Genomic DNA, 16532 nt, shown 5'->3' with positions numbered 1-16532 from the left:
TTAAGTGAGAGATGTGCTTTTCAAAATGGCTCCTTTGTGTGTCCCTACTTAAGAATGATTCTAGTAAGTCATCACAAGCTTTTATTTTTGAATTATGTACATTTGACATTTGGGGGGCAGGGTTTGGCATCAAATGATACTTCAATTTATGCATTACATTTTCAACTTGGTTTTTTAATATGAAACTTAATATCATGGTTAGTAATGCCCCAGAATCATGTTTTGTGTGACACCATAAGCATCCATAAACTTCAAGAGGTTTCAAAGTGATTCAATGAAGTCATGTTTTTGTGTTATAGTAGACTCTCTCACATATTGTTGATGATCACAAGTAGATTTAGGAGAGTATTGAATATGTATATGTATATCATTGGATATTCTATTTTGTGACATCAATGGTCCGTATTTGATTTAGGATTGTATTCTTGTGGCATATAGAAGAAATAAAGATGAAGTCCATTTTATCATATGTAACATCCTCAATAGAAAGCAATATGAGCATTGTTCATTTCCGACCCAATGTATATGCCATTGTTCATTCTCTATCACTACACCACTGGAGCAAAGCATACATTCTTTCATGGACACAAAGTGATGAACAACTATGGCTAAGCAAACTTGGAATTCAACAAGAATGCTAGTTAAGGCGCATAATGATAAAGACACGTAAACCATTCATATATGCCCTACATATGTATACATACTCCAAAGGATAGTGAACTGTGCCTTGACCACATTTATGTGCACCAAGTACCTAAAACTTTGGTATATACGACTTACGACATGACAAAGATGACCTTCAACTATGCATTAAGAAGGTAGGATAGAGTGTTTAATTAGTTGACTTCTATATGCACAGTGCACACACCAAATTAGATGTTTATGGAATGGTAGCCTAAGGTATTTCCATTGAGACGAGCTCCAACACAAGATCCAATATGGGGAGACAGACGATCAAGAATGGAATGAAACACAAAGGATGCAATGATTTAAAGTTATGGAAGCCATATTCAATGGGTGCTTTCCTGTTGCTGATTATCCTGTGGCTCATATCCCCTGTTTTTCAACAAATCTCTATACTTCATGGTCTGAGCTTTTCCAACATACCATCATCTTGTTGGCTTTGTGGGCTGACGGTGAATGATGCCATAATCTCTGCAGGGTTCTTCAGAACATTGAAGAGAGTGTGTTTCCCCTTGGAAAGATAATGGAAAAGGCTTGAAAAAGCATAACAGAGTATGTGTCCGGTTGAAAACCAATGGTAGAAGCATAAGAAGATATGTATCGTGTAGTAAAGCTGAAAGAAAATACAAGCTATCTGATTTATGTAAAAAGTTACTCCATTGTATTAGTAACTCCCATAGGTTTGAGCTTTGGGAGAATAGTATTCGAAGACTGCCAATTTGTTCATATTGAAGTCAATATATTCTCGAGTGGCGGTTTGGTTAGTGATCCTTCAGTCTGTTGTTCTCAAAGAAAGCGAGTGTTAGGTGATCTGGTATTTGAATCCCTAAAGAAAACTCAATTGCGCTGGTTTCTTTTAGTTCTTTTAAAGAAATTGGTCAATTGCAAAGAGTAATAATATCTTTCGGTTTGCAATGGTAACTAGGCACTTCCACGATATGATTGTTGGCTGACGTGTCTGTGATTGTTTGGTTAAGAGGAATTTAAGTATTCTGTTAACAAGCTGAGAAGAGAAGGCATTAAAAACTATAAGAGAATATGTATCTTGTGGAAAAAGGCCTTGTTAACTAGAAAGAATCAAGGTGTTGTATGACCTTGTTGCCTTATCAGCATGATGAAGAAGATTAATGCTACTTTCCAAGAAAGAGCCCAAGAAAATATGTATCCTGTTGGAAAGCTAAAGGAAAAAACATGAAAAAGCATGAAAAATGCTTCCATTTGGTGGCATTACTAAAGGCTTGTGCTAAGAACAAAGACCTTCATATTGGTGAAAAACTACATGTTGATATTGCTGAATGTGGCTTGATTCACAAGAGTCCTTATCTAGCCAATGCCTTAATTAATATGTATTCCAAATGTGGCGCTTTCAATAAAGCAAGGCTAGTTTTAGAAGAGATTCCGATTCAAAGTGTAGTTTCTTGGAATGCATTGATTGCTGGATACGCCCAACAAGGGCTATGGCATGAAACAATACACTGTTTTGAACAAATGCAAAATGAAGGCCTATATCTGAATCCTGTCACCTTTATTTGCTCCTTGAAAGGATGTGGTAGCAACATAGGTGATATAGGTAAAGGCAAAAAAATTCATGAAATGGTTGTAATTAGAGGTCTTTTAGAGAAGGATATGGTACTTGGGAATGCTTTGGTGGATATGTATGCTAAATATGGTGCACTTTCTCAAGCTGAAGAAGTGCTAGAAGAGCTTCCTGATCGAAATGTAGTCTCCTGGTCTGCGGTAATGGGTGGTTATGTGCAACAAGGACAAGGTCTGAAAGCACTAGACTGTTTCGAGAGAATGAAAAGGGAGGGCATCTCTCCTAATGCAATCTCCTATATTTGTGTCTTGAAAGCTTGTGGCATCATTAGAGATGTAAACAAGGGAAAACAAATTCATGATGAAATTTTGAGCAAGGGCATGTTGTTAGAAAAGAATATCGTGCTTGGCACTGCTTTGGTTGATATGTATGCTAAATGTGGATTGCTTACTAAAGCACAACTAGTGCTCGAAGAGCTTCCTGCCCGAAATGTTGTCTCATGGTCGGCACTAATTGTAGGGTATGCACAACAAGGGCATGGCCACGAAGCATTAAACTGTTTCACAAGGATGCAAAGTGAAGGACTTCTGCCGGATGCAGTCACCTTTATTTGCATCTTAAGAGCTTGCAGCACAATGGGAGATATAGAAAGGGGTGAAAAAATTCATGAGGAAATAGCAAATAGGGGCTTGTTAAGGAAAAACATTGTTCTTGGAAATTCCCTGATCGATATGTATGTGAAATGTGGTATGCTTGCTAAAGCTGAGGCAGTGCTTAAAGAACTTACTATCCGAGATGTAGTATCATGGTCATCCCTAATTGATGGGTATGCACAACAAGGTCGATGCCACGAAGCTCTGAGCTGTTTTAGACAAATGCAAATTGAGGGTTTCTCTCCAAATGCTGTCACATTCATTTGCATTTTGAGGGCATGTGGAAGCACTGGAGCCATAGCCAAAGGAAAAGAAATTCACGATGAGATTGTTAATAGAGGATTTCTCTTGAAGGATATAACACTTGGCACATCGTTGGTGGATATGTATGCAAAATGTGGTGCGCTTGGAAAAGCACAACAAGTGCTTGAGGAGCTTCCGGTTCGAGATGTTGTGGCTTGGAATGCAATGATATCGGGTTATGCCCAAAAAAAACAAGGTGAAGTAGCATTGAATTGTTTCCAATGGATGCAAAATGAGGCAATATGTCCGGATAAGATCACATTCCTGAGCATCCTGAGTGCTTGTAATCACATGGCACGATCTGATGCGGCAGAAACACTTTTTGGGTATATGAGCATGGGCTACGGTATTGTTCCAGGCTTAGAGCATCATACATGTATGGTGGTAGCTTTTGGATGTTCAGGGCACTTTGATAAGGCAATATCAGTGATTAATGCAATGCCATGTGTGCAGTTTGCAGCTGTCTGGATTGCACTCTTGGGTGGTTGTAGGAAATGGGGAAATGTGGAGCTTGCTAGAGTTGCTTTTGATCAAGCATTGCAGCTGGAATATAATTGCAGTGCTGCCTATGTCCTTATGGCTAATATCTTTGCCGCTGCTGACATGCATGACGATAAAGAGAAGGTTGAAGCCATGAGGCTGAAATATGGCATTGGAAATTGAATATGAAGTCCATTAACTCGAGGGAAAATGATCATTTTTATACAGAGCATTGTATTTAATTTCTCTTAGTAGTTGGTTAAGTCCCCCATAGGCAGACAATGATTGTTTTTATTTTTCTCTCAATGAGGAATCAATTAACCTATTGGCAGGCAATTCACAATCGAGGGCAGGGCCTGAGTTGAGCTTTATTTCTTTAGTGCAAGGGTGCGAACTGCCACGCCAGTGTTAAAAGTGATTATTAAACTGTGGGCAATGTTTGATCAACTTCTACTGCTGGGGAACTGTCCTTATGAAATACAGAAGTTGCTCATTGAGAGATCGAGATCATAACCATCTACAATTCTATTGTTTTTGTGGAGTATCAAATGTAACGCCCTTATTAAGGCTCCGTGAAGCCAAAATTTTTGGCAAAGATATCTTGTGACTGGTCCTGTAAACAAAGTGTTGAAACCATAGTATTGGTTGTAAAAAACACTTGCTTCTATAAGCTGATTGAAATTGAAATGGCTCATAGGTATTGGTGAACATTGTATTCAAGGAAATTTCTGCTTTTGAAGGCCATTGAGATAAGCGAATGGCTGCTCACGTAGGAACTATCCCAAGAGTAAATGAGAACTCCAAATTTCTGTTGAAACCTGGTAGTGTCCAAACATTGTTGTACATTGTTAACAAGAAAACACGATTTAAGAGGAAAACTAAGCACTTTCTCAAGCTTAGTGCTAAAAACATAAATCAATCCTAGATTTGGTAAGGGAAGGATAAAACATCGAATGAATGTGAGGTGTATGGAGTTCTAGTTCAATAATAAGCCTCGTTCAGATCATACTAGCGCTTTTATTAGTCATTGAAGCTTGGCAAGCACTGATTTGTTGATGATTTGGATGGGGTGCAATTTAGTGCTATGTTTTCCATGATATATGAACTTACCCCATTTGTTATGTTGTAAATATAAAGTTCTATCATATGACTACTCATAAAAGCTTAACCAAGTAAACTGATGTTGAGCTGACAATTTAATGACCTAAGAGAATGTGTTTTGCCAAACCAAGACAATATAATTACGCTCAAATGTCTTGGTATGCTATGTAGTGGCAAGTATAGTGCACATAACTCTACCTCAAAACTCATCGAACTAGTATCTAATGGAGTGCTCTTCCTTAGTTGATCATGGATCCACAGGATTTATGCACAAAAATGTACTCTTGGTTGTACAAAAAGTCCATCTAGTTACAAAGAGATATGGCAATAATATAAAATATTTGGTTCCAAAGTATGAGTTTGCACAATGATACATATCCTCTTGTTGAGATCAATGATCTTTTCGTTAAAAAGTATGTATAGCTTGAACTACCCTTCGTTCTATGCTAGATGAAATCGGAGCAAATGAGAACCATGACATAATATTTGAGAAACATTAGAATCATAAGTAGTGGGTTGCAACTAACTTCCTTTGAAATAAACAATGAGATGGTGACATGTGACTGACCTTGGTAACATTTATATACGGGGACAATGACATCAACGTCAACAAATTTCACCCAATGACATGGTGGAGAAAGGGTGAGTCCCAATCGAGCTAAGTTGTGCCGCGACAAGATGGTTGTATTGATCTTCACTTTTGATCACACAAAATATTGGAGATTTTTAAATTAAGCCTTTGCTTTTGAGGAGACTTCTAAAATAGAATTTGTATCTCTTTACAAACCACTGCACACTAGTGAGCATCTGAGCAGAATTTAGAGGAAAAACAAACCTTGACCATGCACACTAGTGAGCATCTAAGCAGAATTTAGAGGAAAAACAAACCTTGACCATGTACGACTGGCTCCCCATCAAGTGTCCAAGTCGAAACAAGTTTGATCAAAACAACATTGCAGGTAATGGAAGGGGACAAAAAGGGACCTACAATTGGGAGGAAAAACATTAGCTTTCAGCTTTTGGCTTCCAAGAGAGAGTTAGGTTAGCCATCTTGACTGACCCTAGCAAGATATTACAATTGACCCAATGCAGATCTTGACGAGGAGGGAATCTTGACCAAAGAAAGTCGTGCTCATAAAATCTCATTAGGTCTCCGAGGTGGAAGACTTTTGGTGAAGGAAATAATGGAAGGACATTGAACATAAAAGAATTGTAACTACTAACTGTTGGAGCCAAATCCCCTCCTAAAGGCAATGCATTAGAATTAGCATTAGCATTAGCATTAGAATTAGCATTAGAATTAGCATAGCCTCCATCTTTGGAAGCTTTTTTTGAAGGTTTGCTTTTTTAGACCTTTTCTTCTTCTATCAGAGAAAAAACCCTTCCTTTTCCTCCTCCTCCTCCTCCACTGTCTGATCGCCTGCGTATCCTCCCCCGTATCCTCCGTTCGTCAAAATATTCCACAAATCCTTCTCTCTCTCTCTCTCTCTCTCTGTCAAATCCTCCTCTCTCTCTTGTCTCTATTTCTCCTTCATTGCCCATCGCTTGGCTATGGCGAAGACCAAGCTACCCAAGAAGAATATCGACAGCTATGTCATCAAAGGAACCGGCAAGTCTTTCAAAGGCAAGTCTCGTTTGTGGAAAAATCTAACTGTGCTTCTTTGCCTGTCTCGAATTGGAACCTAAAACCCTAGCTTTGGTTTTTCTACTCTGAGAAAGGTCCTTAGAGACGATGCATCTAAGCCAAAAACCTTAGTTTGCTACACTGACAGGCCCTTAAATTTGAGGCATTTCCACGTAATTTTGGTCTTGGTGAAAACCCTAATTTTGTTAGACGGCTAGGTCCTCAGATTTGAAACATTCTGACATAACTTTGGTGAAAATGAAGCCTTCAAATATTGCTGCATGTTTTCGCATAATGTTCTTCCCAAAACCCTAAATTTATTTCAAGTGACAGCCCCTCAAATTTGGAGCAATTTTCACAATACCTTGGGCTTTTGACGTGCTCTCCAAATCTTAATTTTGTACTCACAGAAACCCACAAAGGTTCCTGTATTTTTTTGTTATACTTCAGCATTCTTAGAAGATCCCTCAATTTCCTGCATTTTGACATATTTTTCTCAAAACCCTTTTGCGGTCTTATTGAGAAGAAAACATTTCTTTCAAGAAGATGGTTCATTAAGGCACTCAAAATGTACTTTTGACATAGATTAGGCCAAGTCCCTAAATGCTCTCCCCTTTTGAGAAGTTCTCAATATTTTGCTCCATTTTTTAACATAAATTTGGCAGTCGGAGATGCTGTATTGATGCGTAATCAGGAGCCCAATAAGCCTCCATATGTAGCAAGGGTAGAAAAGATGTGGGCTGATGGAAGAAGTAACGTAAAAGTGGAGGTTCGCTGGTACTATCGACCAGAAGAGTCTATTGGTGGCCGCAGACAGTTCCATGGTGCGAAAGAGGTTTTCCTTTCGGATCATATTGACATTCAAAGTGCTGATACCATCGAAGGCAAATGTACTGTGCATTCATTCAAGAATTATACGAAACTCGAGAATGTAGAACCTGAGGATTATTTCTGTCGATTTGAGTATAAGGCATCTACGGGAGCATTTACTCCAGACAGAGTAGCTGTGTAAGTGAATTTTCCCTTTTTTGTTAAAATCCTCTTATCGACAGTTTAAATAAAAATATTAAGGACCCAACTATCAATGCAAGTTAAGAAAGACGTATAAGGACCTATTGTAGATGTAACTTATTTAAAAAATTATGCTAGCTCGTAAAAGTAGAAATATCTGTCTATATTTGTTGATTCGAGTGCAAAGGCCTCATGTTTATTGGCTGTTGAAGTAGAAGTAGAAATACCCGATCAATGTCGTAAGTTAAAACCTACAACATTGATCTTATAAGTACGTAATAAATCTAGTTGGAGTGCTCATTATGATCTTATATTTTTCATAAATAAATGGATCCAAACTTTAAAGATATATACTACATATATACCCAATGCCTTTTATGCACTTGATCTCAATGCATCAGAGTATATTTTGAGTGCGTAATAAAATCAACAGGTAGGCTAATGACATGGGAGTCATTAGAACTGCAGCATAACATTAATAATCTATCAAGTACTGTACTTGACAATTTAATTCTAGAGTATCAGAGATTTTTTCTGATATTGTTGAATAACTACCTAATAATAGCAGGGGAATTATCCGATCTACCATTTATGAGGATGTATGATTAATATGTTTCATACTAAAATGCTCATAGACATGAAACTTCTTGACAGATTCATGACTTAATGGGATTCTTTGTTTCTTTTTGAATCTAGACATTTCCTGTTTTTTCATTTAGGTTTACTGAATCTAGACATTTCCTGTTCTATCAAAGTGATGATAGTAAATATGGATGGTTTTTGATATCTTTACATGGATGTGTAGGTATTGCAAATGTGAGATGCCATATAATCCAGATGATTTGATGGTGCAATGTGAGGGATGCAAGGACTGGTAAGGCTGACTGGTAAGGCTCCAGTCAGGATTAATAGTGGCAACATATTAGAAAACACTCAAATACTCTAACATCCTTTGCCTTGTAATGGTGGGTCATTTGTGACCCTAGGGAGTGCTGCGATTGTTGAACTCATGAACTATCTTACAAGGCAAAGGAAAAAAGAAAAAAGAGATTCCAAACAGTCTCTTGAAAGCCAATAGCATAACATGGTTGTAGGACCAAAACTAAACAGATCCTTAAAGTTTGTGCTTAAACAAGTGATATTCTGGACTTTTTCCCAGTTATGTCAATTTGAAGAAGTTGTTGCATGAGCTTGTGGCTAACAGATGTTAAAGGACAGATGGAAATTTATTTGTGCTTGTGCTAGAATTTTTTTCATTATGCTATGCTTGATTTCCTCAAACACTTGATCTATTTTTCACCTTAGAGTATGTTTGCCTATGTGAGAACAGTTTTGCATATTGAATCCAATCATATTTTTCAGCGAGCCAGTTGATGTACGTTTGGAGATCCTTTGGTGAGGAGTGATGTCTAGACTTTAACCTGTAGCTTCATTGTAAACATTCACTGCTCGTTCGGTTCATAATCCATTAGATATTTTACGGATATACTAGAACTTATTATTGTTTCGCAATCATATGTATTCATTCTTGGTATTTCTGAATGTTTATTGTGACTTTAGTATACTTGGAATACTGCTTATGACTTTGCCGAAGCATACTGAACTCTGCTAACATACGAGAAATTCTAGATTTTAGTGCTGAAAAATGTATGTGCTTTGGTGGTTTATCCTTTTATATTAGAGCATAGCTCGTATTTCCTGTTCCGAGTTCCTTAATGTATAGCCCTGATTTCTTTAACAAAAACTGGGACATAGATACCTAGAAAGCAATTATCTCAGGCATTGGAAGAGCTTTTGTAAAGTAGGGCTTTACTAAAGTTTCAACATAACTACAATTTTTACTACTTTCAAATCTCTTTTATTTCTTATTTGAAAGCTCATCAGTAGTACCTTTGTTCTGATATTTATTGAAAGTTTACTAATCTTTTATTTGACTCTTTTGCATTAGCTTGTGTCCTAACCTTTCTGAATTTAGAAGAAAAATACTCATGTAATGCTGTTATTATGACTTTGGTTTACTTTTCGTTCCAGGATGTAATGGTAGTAGTGTTACCCCCAGTGAACTTATTGAGATTATGGGAATGCAGGTTCCATCCCACGTGTGTTAACCTTACCCCGGAGCAAGTAAAGAAATTGGAGAATTTCATTTGTTCTGATTGTGCAACTGAAGAAGAAGAAAACAAACGAATCACTAGTAATGGTCGAAATGCATCGCCTGAAGCTAAGGTTGGTGGTTTTTCTGACCCTAATGTAAATTTTATTGTATATTTTTCTTTCTACAAACATTACATTGTAAATTCCCATCTCTCTGGTTGTTTATATAAATGGCATTCTGTAGAATATCGAAAAAATGCAGCATGCAAGGCAAAAGTAAACATCTATTAGGGACACACCAGGTCTAAAATTCAAGTGCTTATATAGTAATTAGAATACTATATGACCAATGCATGACAAAAGACTTAATGCCTGCGAGAAACAAATCTCTGTTTGTCTTAAAGTTTTATTTTCAATATGTTTCGTGTGCCACCACCAGTTTAAGAATGACTGTATTCTTGTATGTCTTCGCAGCCTGAAGCAAAACGAAGGAAGAGGTAGTTACAAGTAAATAATTTTTTTGAAAGCCAATCGGAACATTTTTTTGGAAGAATGGTTTGTGAGCTTCTGATGTTCCACTTACATAAAGAGAGTCATATAAATGAATTCAAAAAGCGCTAAAACAAATCTCTACTTGGTTATCATTGCTCAGATCCAAGTAAACCCTATAATTTGGGATGTGTACTTAATTTAGAACATGAATGTAAGAGACCAAAGTTTACCTAAAGGTCAAGTCATGCTTTGTCGAGGAATGTAGCTGCTGATGCAAGTGAACAAAGGTCCGATGACACAAATCTTAAAGGAATCCAATCAAAGTCAATAGACGATGATGTATAGCTAGTTTAGAGCTAGTGGATGTAATATATTTGAACTGTTTAGAAATTTAAGTGAATTTGAGTTTGATGTCTACATAAATGCAAGGGTTTGAAAAAACCATCCGTCCATTGGTAGGTTCAACAACAAAATAATTCTGCATTTGGTTCATATATTATGGTCTACATGAGTTTAGAAGTATGATCTATCATTTGTCTTTCAAGTAAACTTGTACTATATAAGGTTTGCCTAGTACATCGTTTTGATGTCATTACCATTACTTTGTCATAAGTGATGCCTTGATGTCTGCTTTGGTCCGATGCTTTTAATAGCAAAAACAAAAATCTGGTAAAGCAATTAGATATGTAAAGGTTAGTCAATAAATTGAAGAATGTCGATTGAATCCTGTATGAGGACATGGAATTGGTCAATTGTATTGCACAAATTTATAGTGAGTGTGGTTCTCAATGTTTTCCTAAACTTGTCTGTTGTCAAATTAAAAATCCTATACAAATCTCCATTTATTATTTATTTTATGTCAGCAATGGTACGAATCAGTCATGAATTGTATGTAGTCTTTGAAAAGGGCCTGATGATTGAATTATATTTGCTTGTTTTAAATCAGCATCAAGTTTTCATTTTTATCAAATCGTGTGTACTTTTTATTTAAGCAGTGTATGGAAGAACCTCTTTGGTCTTGCATGATGTAACTTTATACAGAAGTGACCATGAAGCTTGTGGAGTTATTGTGAAATAGTTTTTCCACCAGATGGATCCCATTCATGCATATATGTGAATTTGGTGGTGATATTATTTATGATAAACTCTTATTGCAAGTTCGTATTATTTGATTGTAAGTACTTTATTCTGCTTGTAAAATGAAAACAAAATTGAAACATACATTTATGAGTCATAATGTGCAGATGAAGTAGGTAGAATACCTGAAATTCTCACAATGAACTGAAATTTCTATATCCATAAATGGAGATGATGAATTGGAGATTTTTTTACAGCCTTTTGTATCTGCCTTTTTTAAAACCCTGAAGCTTAAATCAAGTTCTTCATTAAACTTCCTAGCATGACTAACTTTCAAATAGAGTAACTTTTCACCAAGTTATTAGAGATTTAGGGAAAGTATCAAGAATACACTAGTAATCAAGAAAATTGCTAACACTTGACTTAGGAATAGGGGGTGCAAAGCATGTTATATATATATTTATGATAAGGTTCCTATATGATTAAATTATAGATGGACAATACAAATCCAGAATGTTAAGTTGAAATAGAGTGAGTTGAGCTTTCACTTGTCCAAACCTTGGTAAGTAGGTAACATGGGTCTTTTCTTCATACTACAATTCGTACAATGATGGGAGAGGATTGTCAAAACAAAATACAAGATTTGGTAATGATATAACATGTTCACCTTTCTTGTAAAGGGACTAGGGGTCTTCTAGATTAATGAGTGAGACTAACTCCCTCGTCACCATTTGAAATCAATAGTCAATGGTAAAAGGAAAGGAGTAGGCCCAAGGAAGTAACCATGTGTAGCATTGTCTATGGAGACTTGATAATTTTTTGCTTAAAATTTTGGAATTGATGTGGAAGACTCATGCCTTGGAACATGTGTAAAGTGACATGAGGAAACATCTATAGGAGACATGATAGAGTTTTGGTTCTACTTTTGGAATTGATGTTGAAAACTTGTGTTTTGGGCCATTTGAGGCTGTGGGTTCGAATCTCAATTTAAGGGTTTAGAGACCCTTGAATGTAACTTTCCTTTGGGAAATGCCTCTAGTTTCCATTATTTCTGAGGTGCCTATGGGTTTATCCCCCCCCCCCCCCCCCCCCTCCAATATATATATATATATATATATATATATATATATATATATATATAAGAGAAGACACGGTTGCTACATATAATGGCCCGAGATGGTTTATGGCCAAGCAAGGGCATGTAGGAAAATAACCAAAACTAAAGGGCATTTGGGGAGATTGTGAAAGCTTGTGGGCTATTTCTGAGGTTTTCCTATAGGAAAGAATGAGAGTACTATTCCTTTGATCTTGGTGCATGGATGCCATGGAGCAAAACATGAAGAAGAAAGTAGTTAGGAAAGAAGGAAGAAGAAGAAGAAGCCATGAAAAAACACATGGAAGTCTTTACATTTGTTTCCTTACTCAAGGAATGTATGAAGAAGAAGGATCCTGAACAATGTTTAAAGATTCATTCTGAACTACTGAGAAGAGGGTTGCTTCAAAAGAGCTTACATGTGGCTAGTGCTCTAATTAATACGTATGCCAAATGTGGTATGTTTACCAAAGCAAATCAAGTTCTTAGAGAGACTAATGAGCCAAATGTAGTCTCTTGGAATGCATTGATTTCAGGATATGTCCAACACGGTCAAGATCATGAAGCTTTGATGTGCTTTGAAAGATTGCAAAGTGATGGGATCTTGCCAAATGTCGTCACTTTCATTTGCATTTTGAAAGCATGTGGTAACATCGGGGATATAGAGAAGGGTAAAGAGATCCATGAAAGCATCGTAAAGAGGCAATTGTTGGGAAATGATGTTTTGCTTGGTACTTCTTTGTTGGATATGTATGCTAAATGTGGTATGCTCGAGAAAGCTCAGAGTGTGCTCGAAGAGCTCCCATTCAAGGATTCAGTGGCATGGAATGCTCTTATTGCTGGATATGCCCATCATACTAAAGGGATTCAATCACTTTCCCTTTTTGATCGTCTGCATATTGAGGCTCTTTTCCCAAGTGTTATCACCTTTGTTTGCATCTTGAAGGTATATGGTCAAATAGAATGTTTTGGCAAAGGAAAACAAATCCACACAAGGGTTTTTCATATGGGATTGTTGGAGAAGAATATCGTTCTTGGCAATGCTTTGGTAGATATGTATGCCAAATGTGGGGTGTTTGGAAAAGCACTACAGGTGCTTGAAGAAATACCCATTCGGAATGTTGTCTCATGGAATGCATTAATTGGAGGGTATACCCAACTTGGTCGAGATTGTGAAGCATTTACTTGTTTCCAAGTCATGCAACATGAGGGGCTTTCTCCAGATGTGGTCACTTTCATTTGCATCTTGAAGGCATGTAGTAACCTGGCAGCCATCAAGACTGGCAAACAAATCCATGATGAGATCATGAGAAGGGAATTGGTAACTACAGATATTATGCTTGGCACAGCTTTAATCAATATGTATGCCAAATTTGGTATGCTTGTTAAAGCTCAACAAGTGCTTGATGAGATTCCCATCCGAAATGTAGTTTCTTGGAATGCACTAATTTCTGGGTATTCCCTATATGGGCAATGCGACCAAGCATTGAGCTCATTTCAGCGAATGCAAAGTGAAGGTCTTGTTCCAGACACAATCACCTTCATTAGTATCTTGAAGGCTTGTGGTTCAATCGGAGCTATAGGCAAGGGAAAGCAATTCCATAATGACATTGTGAATAGGGGTTTGTCAGATAACATGTTTATTGGTAATGCTTTAGTGGATATGTATGCTAAATGTGGCATGCTAGCGAAAGCACACGAGGTGATGGAACAACTTTCAGTTCGAGATGTGGTCTCATGGTCAGCACTGATTTTAGGGTATACACAAAAGGAACAAAGCTATGAAGCCTTTGATTGTTTTGAACGGATGCAAAGTGAAGGGATCTCTCCAGATATGGTCACATTCTTATGCATCTTGAGAGCAAGTGGTGATATTGGAGCTATGCACAGAGCAATAGAAATTCACGCAGAACTTAAAAGTAAGGGCTTGTTATGCAAAGATATGATGCTTGGAACTGCATTGGTAGATATGTACACCAGGTGTGGTATGATTTCAAAAGCACAAGAAGTACACGAAGAGCTTCCAGTTCGAGATGCAGTCTCTTGGAATGCACTAATTTCAGCATACTCACAACAAGGCGAAAGTCATTTAGCATTAAGTTGTCTTGAACTAATGCGTTTAGAAGGGCTCTCTCCAGATGAGGTAACATTCCTATGTGTTTTGAGTGTGTGTAGCCACTCAGGGCGTCTGCAGGAAACTCAAGATCTCTTGGATAATATGTCAAAATGCTATGGTATTGCTCCAACCTTAGAGCATCATACATGTATGGTGGTGGGTCTTGGATGTGCAGGGGAATTGGGTGAGGCAATATCAGTGGTTAATATGATGCCACAATCGGCAAATTCCATTGCGATTTGGCTTCCAATCTTGAGTGCTTGTAGGAGATGGGGAAATGTGAAGGCTGCGGTATCAATTTTCTATCACATATTACAACTAGATCCTAGTTGTTCTGCAGCTTACATCCTTCTGGCTGATGTTTTTGGAGGTGCTGGGATGGAAGAAGATGCAAAAAAGGTTGAATCCATGAGACTTCATGCTTCTGAATGTCTCTATGTGGGTTGATAGTGCAAAGGTTCATGGTATTCCTAATTATCCGTAAAGTTAAGATTGCACCATTGCTGATGTTTTTTTGAGTCATGTAATCGAAGGGGAAACTTTCAACAATGCAGAGACTGTTGAAGTACAAGAGAATTTTTTACATGAGATTGTTGAAGTACAAGAAATGATTGTCCAGTCCAGAAATCTTTGAGGTCTTTCTTCAAGCCCTCGTTCAACCAGTGGATAGTTTTGGATGGAAAGGCAGATATCTTGAAGTTCATTCTTGACACAAGAAACTTTGCTCTTTGACCGTGTTACAAGGACATTTCTCTAACGCAAACATTTGATGGCATGAAATGACAACAAGAAGCATTTGGGGGTGGTCATAATGAGGAATTTGCCTTCACCATTGTGCTCTTGTTTCTCATTATGCAGTATGTCCCGAGGGGGAAGGACACATCTTTGAAATAAGTTGATGTCTCACAGCGATAATTCTTTGAGTGCATGTTAATTCTGGCATGTATATAGATTGGATTGACAAGTTCTCGAAGTGCTATCCCAACATGCAAGCAGAAAGGAGAACCATTGCCAATTGCAGATTCAACCAAGTATTGCCCATGCTTAAGTATACTCAGTTACCAAGGCATTTGGGGCAATAACAATTACCCAGGATCATTAGATAATTACAAGAGAAATAGAAGAATTTATAAATGGCATGATATATGTATACATATATATATATGTGTGTGTGTGTGTGTGTGTGTGTGTGTGTGTGTGTGTCTACGTGTGCGTGTGTATCATCGTAGACTTAGGAAAGTTGTTGCAATCAACATCTTCTTTGGAAATCAATGCTTCTTAGAAGCACGAAGATGGACTAATTTAATGATATGTGCAGAAAGAGACAAAAGTCTTTATAAGCCATGTGAATATTATGGATACAAGAAATACATAATCATTGTAAATTTTTGCCTTATCTTGTCCAAAACATTTGCAGTGTAGGAGAATGAATGGTATTTCCCTTGACCATTTCTAGCCTACTTATTAATGTGTTCACATTTAGCTAATTAATCCTTGATTCAAAAATCAAGAAAGGCTTTGGAAGCACTAGGGATAATGAGAATGTCAGTGTGCACATGCTTATGAATATGCGTGTTTAAAATTATACCTATATGAGATACTTTGCCTATAGTTTCAATGTTTTTTTGGTGAGCCATATTGCTACAACCCACATTGGTAACTAAGATTGTGGACAACTTGTAGCACATCAGAGTATGATTGCGGATACCATTCATATTTTCCCTTGAAAATTGACAAGGGAGCATTGGCGTTGGACATTGAGATCGATAAACGTAGTATCATACCTTAAGAAACTAGTGAGAACACAATGTGAGGGGTGAGGTTATTGGTGATGACCAAGACCAACAACATTTAAGGATAGAAAAATAATGCAATGACATGATGCACATGTGTATCAATAATACTCATAGAGAAGGCTTCTTTTGCTTGACTAGTAAGGTTCAAATTTGAAATTTGGTGACTTGGATGGCTAGCACAAATAACAATGAGCAATCAACTATAAGTGCGAGAAGAATAGCAAAAGATTTGAATACCTATGCAAAGATGGGCAGTGAATATGACATTATGAAACACTGAATCTCTTATATGGCCATCGATGGTTTGCAACACAAAATGAAATATGGGATTATGATATCCGAGTGCAAATATTAAGAGCTTCATTCCCATATTGAAACTAGAATACGTGTGTGAGAGTAATGGGATCTATGTACCCAAACACAAGCACCACGATATCAACGAGAAATGAAGGTAGTATTAAGTTTGTATGT

General features: G+C 37.2%; 3 protein-coding genes across 4 annotated transcripts; all 3 read left to right on the top strand.

The window, feature by feature from the left end:
• Positions 1-901: 901 nt before the first annotated feature.
• On the top strand, positions 902-4485 carry LOC147852476 (pentatricopeptide repeat-containing protein At3g09040, mitochondrial-like). Its single transcript, XM_087334336.1, has one exon. The coding sequence runs from the start codon at positions 1876-1878 to the stop codon at positions 3838-3840; it is 1965 nt and encodes a 654-aa protein (XP_087190462.1). The 5' UTR covers positions 902-1875; the 3' UTR covers positions 3841-4485.
• A 1711-nt stretch (positions 4486-6196) lies between these two features.
• On the top strand, positions 6197-10388 carry LOC147852475 (chromatin remodeling protein EBS-like). 2 transcript variants are annotated; one of them, XM_087334125.1, is made up of 5 exons: positions 6197-6382; positions 7048-7390; positions 8199-8267; positions 9481-9619; positions 9962-10388. In XM_087334125.1, the coding sequence occupies exons 1-5, from the start codon at positions 6310-6312 to the stop codon at positions 9986-9988; spliced, it is 651 nt and encodes a 216-aa protein (XP_087190251.1). In that variant the 5' UTR covers positions 6197-6309; the 3' UTR covers positions 9989-10388. The 2 variants fall into 2 exon arrangements, with proteins under 2 accessions (XP_087190251.1, XP_087190252.1); XM_087334126.1 differs by lacking the exon at positions 6197-6382 and adding an exon at positions 6431-6804.
• A 1635-nt stretch (positions 10389-12023) lies between these two features.
• On the top strand, positions 12024-15491 carry LOC147852474 (pentatricopeptide repeat-containing protein At4g39530-like). The gene is made up of 2 exons (XM_087334341.1): positions 12024-12112; positions 12249-15491. The coding sequence occupies exon 2, from the start codon at positions 12439-12441 to the stop codon at positions 14710-14712; it is 2274 nt and encodes a 757-aa protein (XP_087190467.1). The 5' UTR covers positions 12024-12112; positions 12249-12438; the 3' UTR covers positions 14713-15491.
• The last annotated feature ends 1041 nt before the right edge of the window (positions 15492-16532 follow it).

Source organism: Azolla caroliniana, unplaced genomic scaffold (genome assembly GCF_043228905.1).
Source record: "Azolla caroliniana isolate FFs.n. ecotype wild unplaced genomic scaffold, voAzoCaro1.0.p SCAF_18, whole genome shotgun sequence".
NCBI lineage: Eukaryota > Viridiplantae > Streptophyta > Polypodiopsida > Salviniales > Salviniaceae > Azolla > Azolla caroliniana.
The sequence above is the reverse complement of the archived record's forward strand: the minus strand, read 5'-3'. Positions and strand labels throughout refer to the sequence as shown.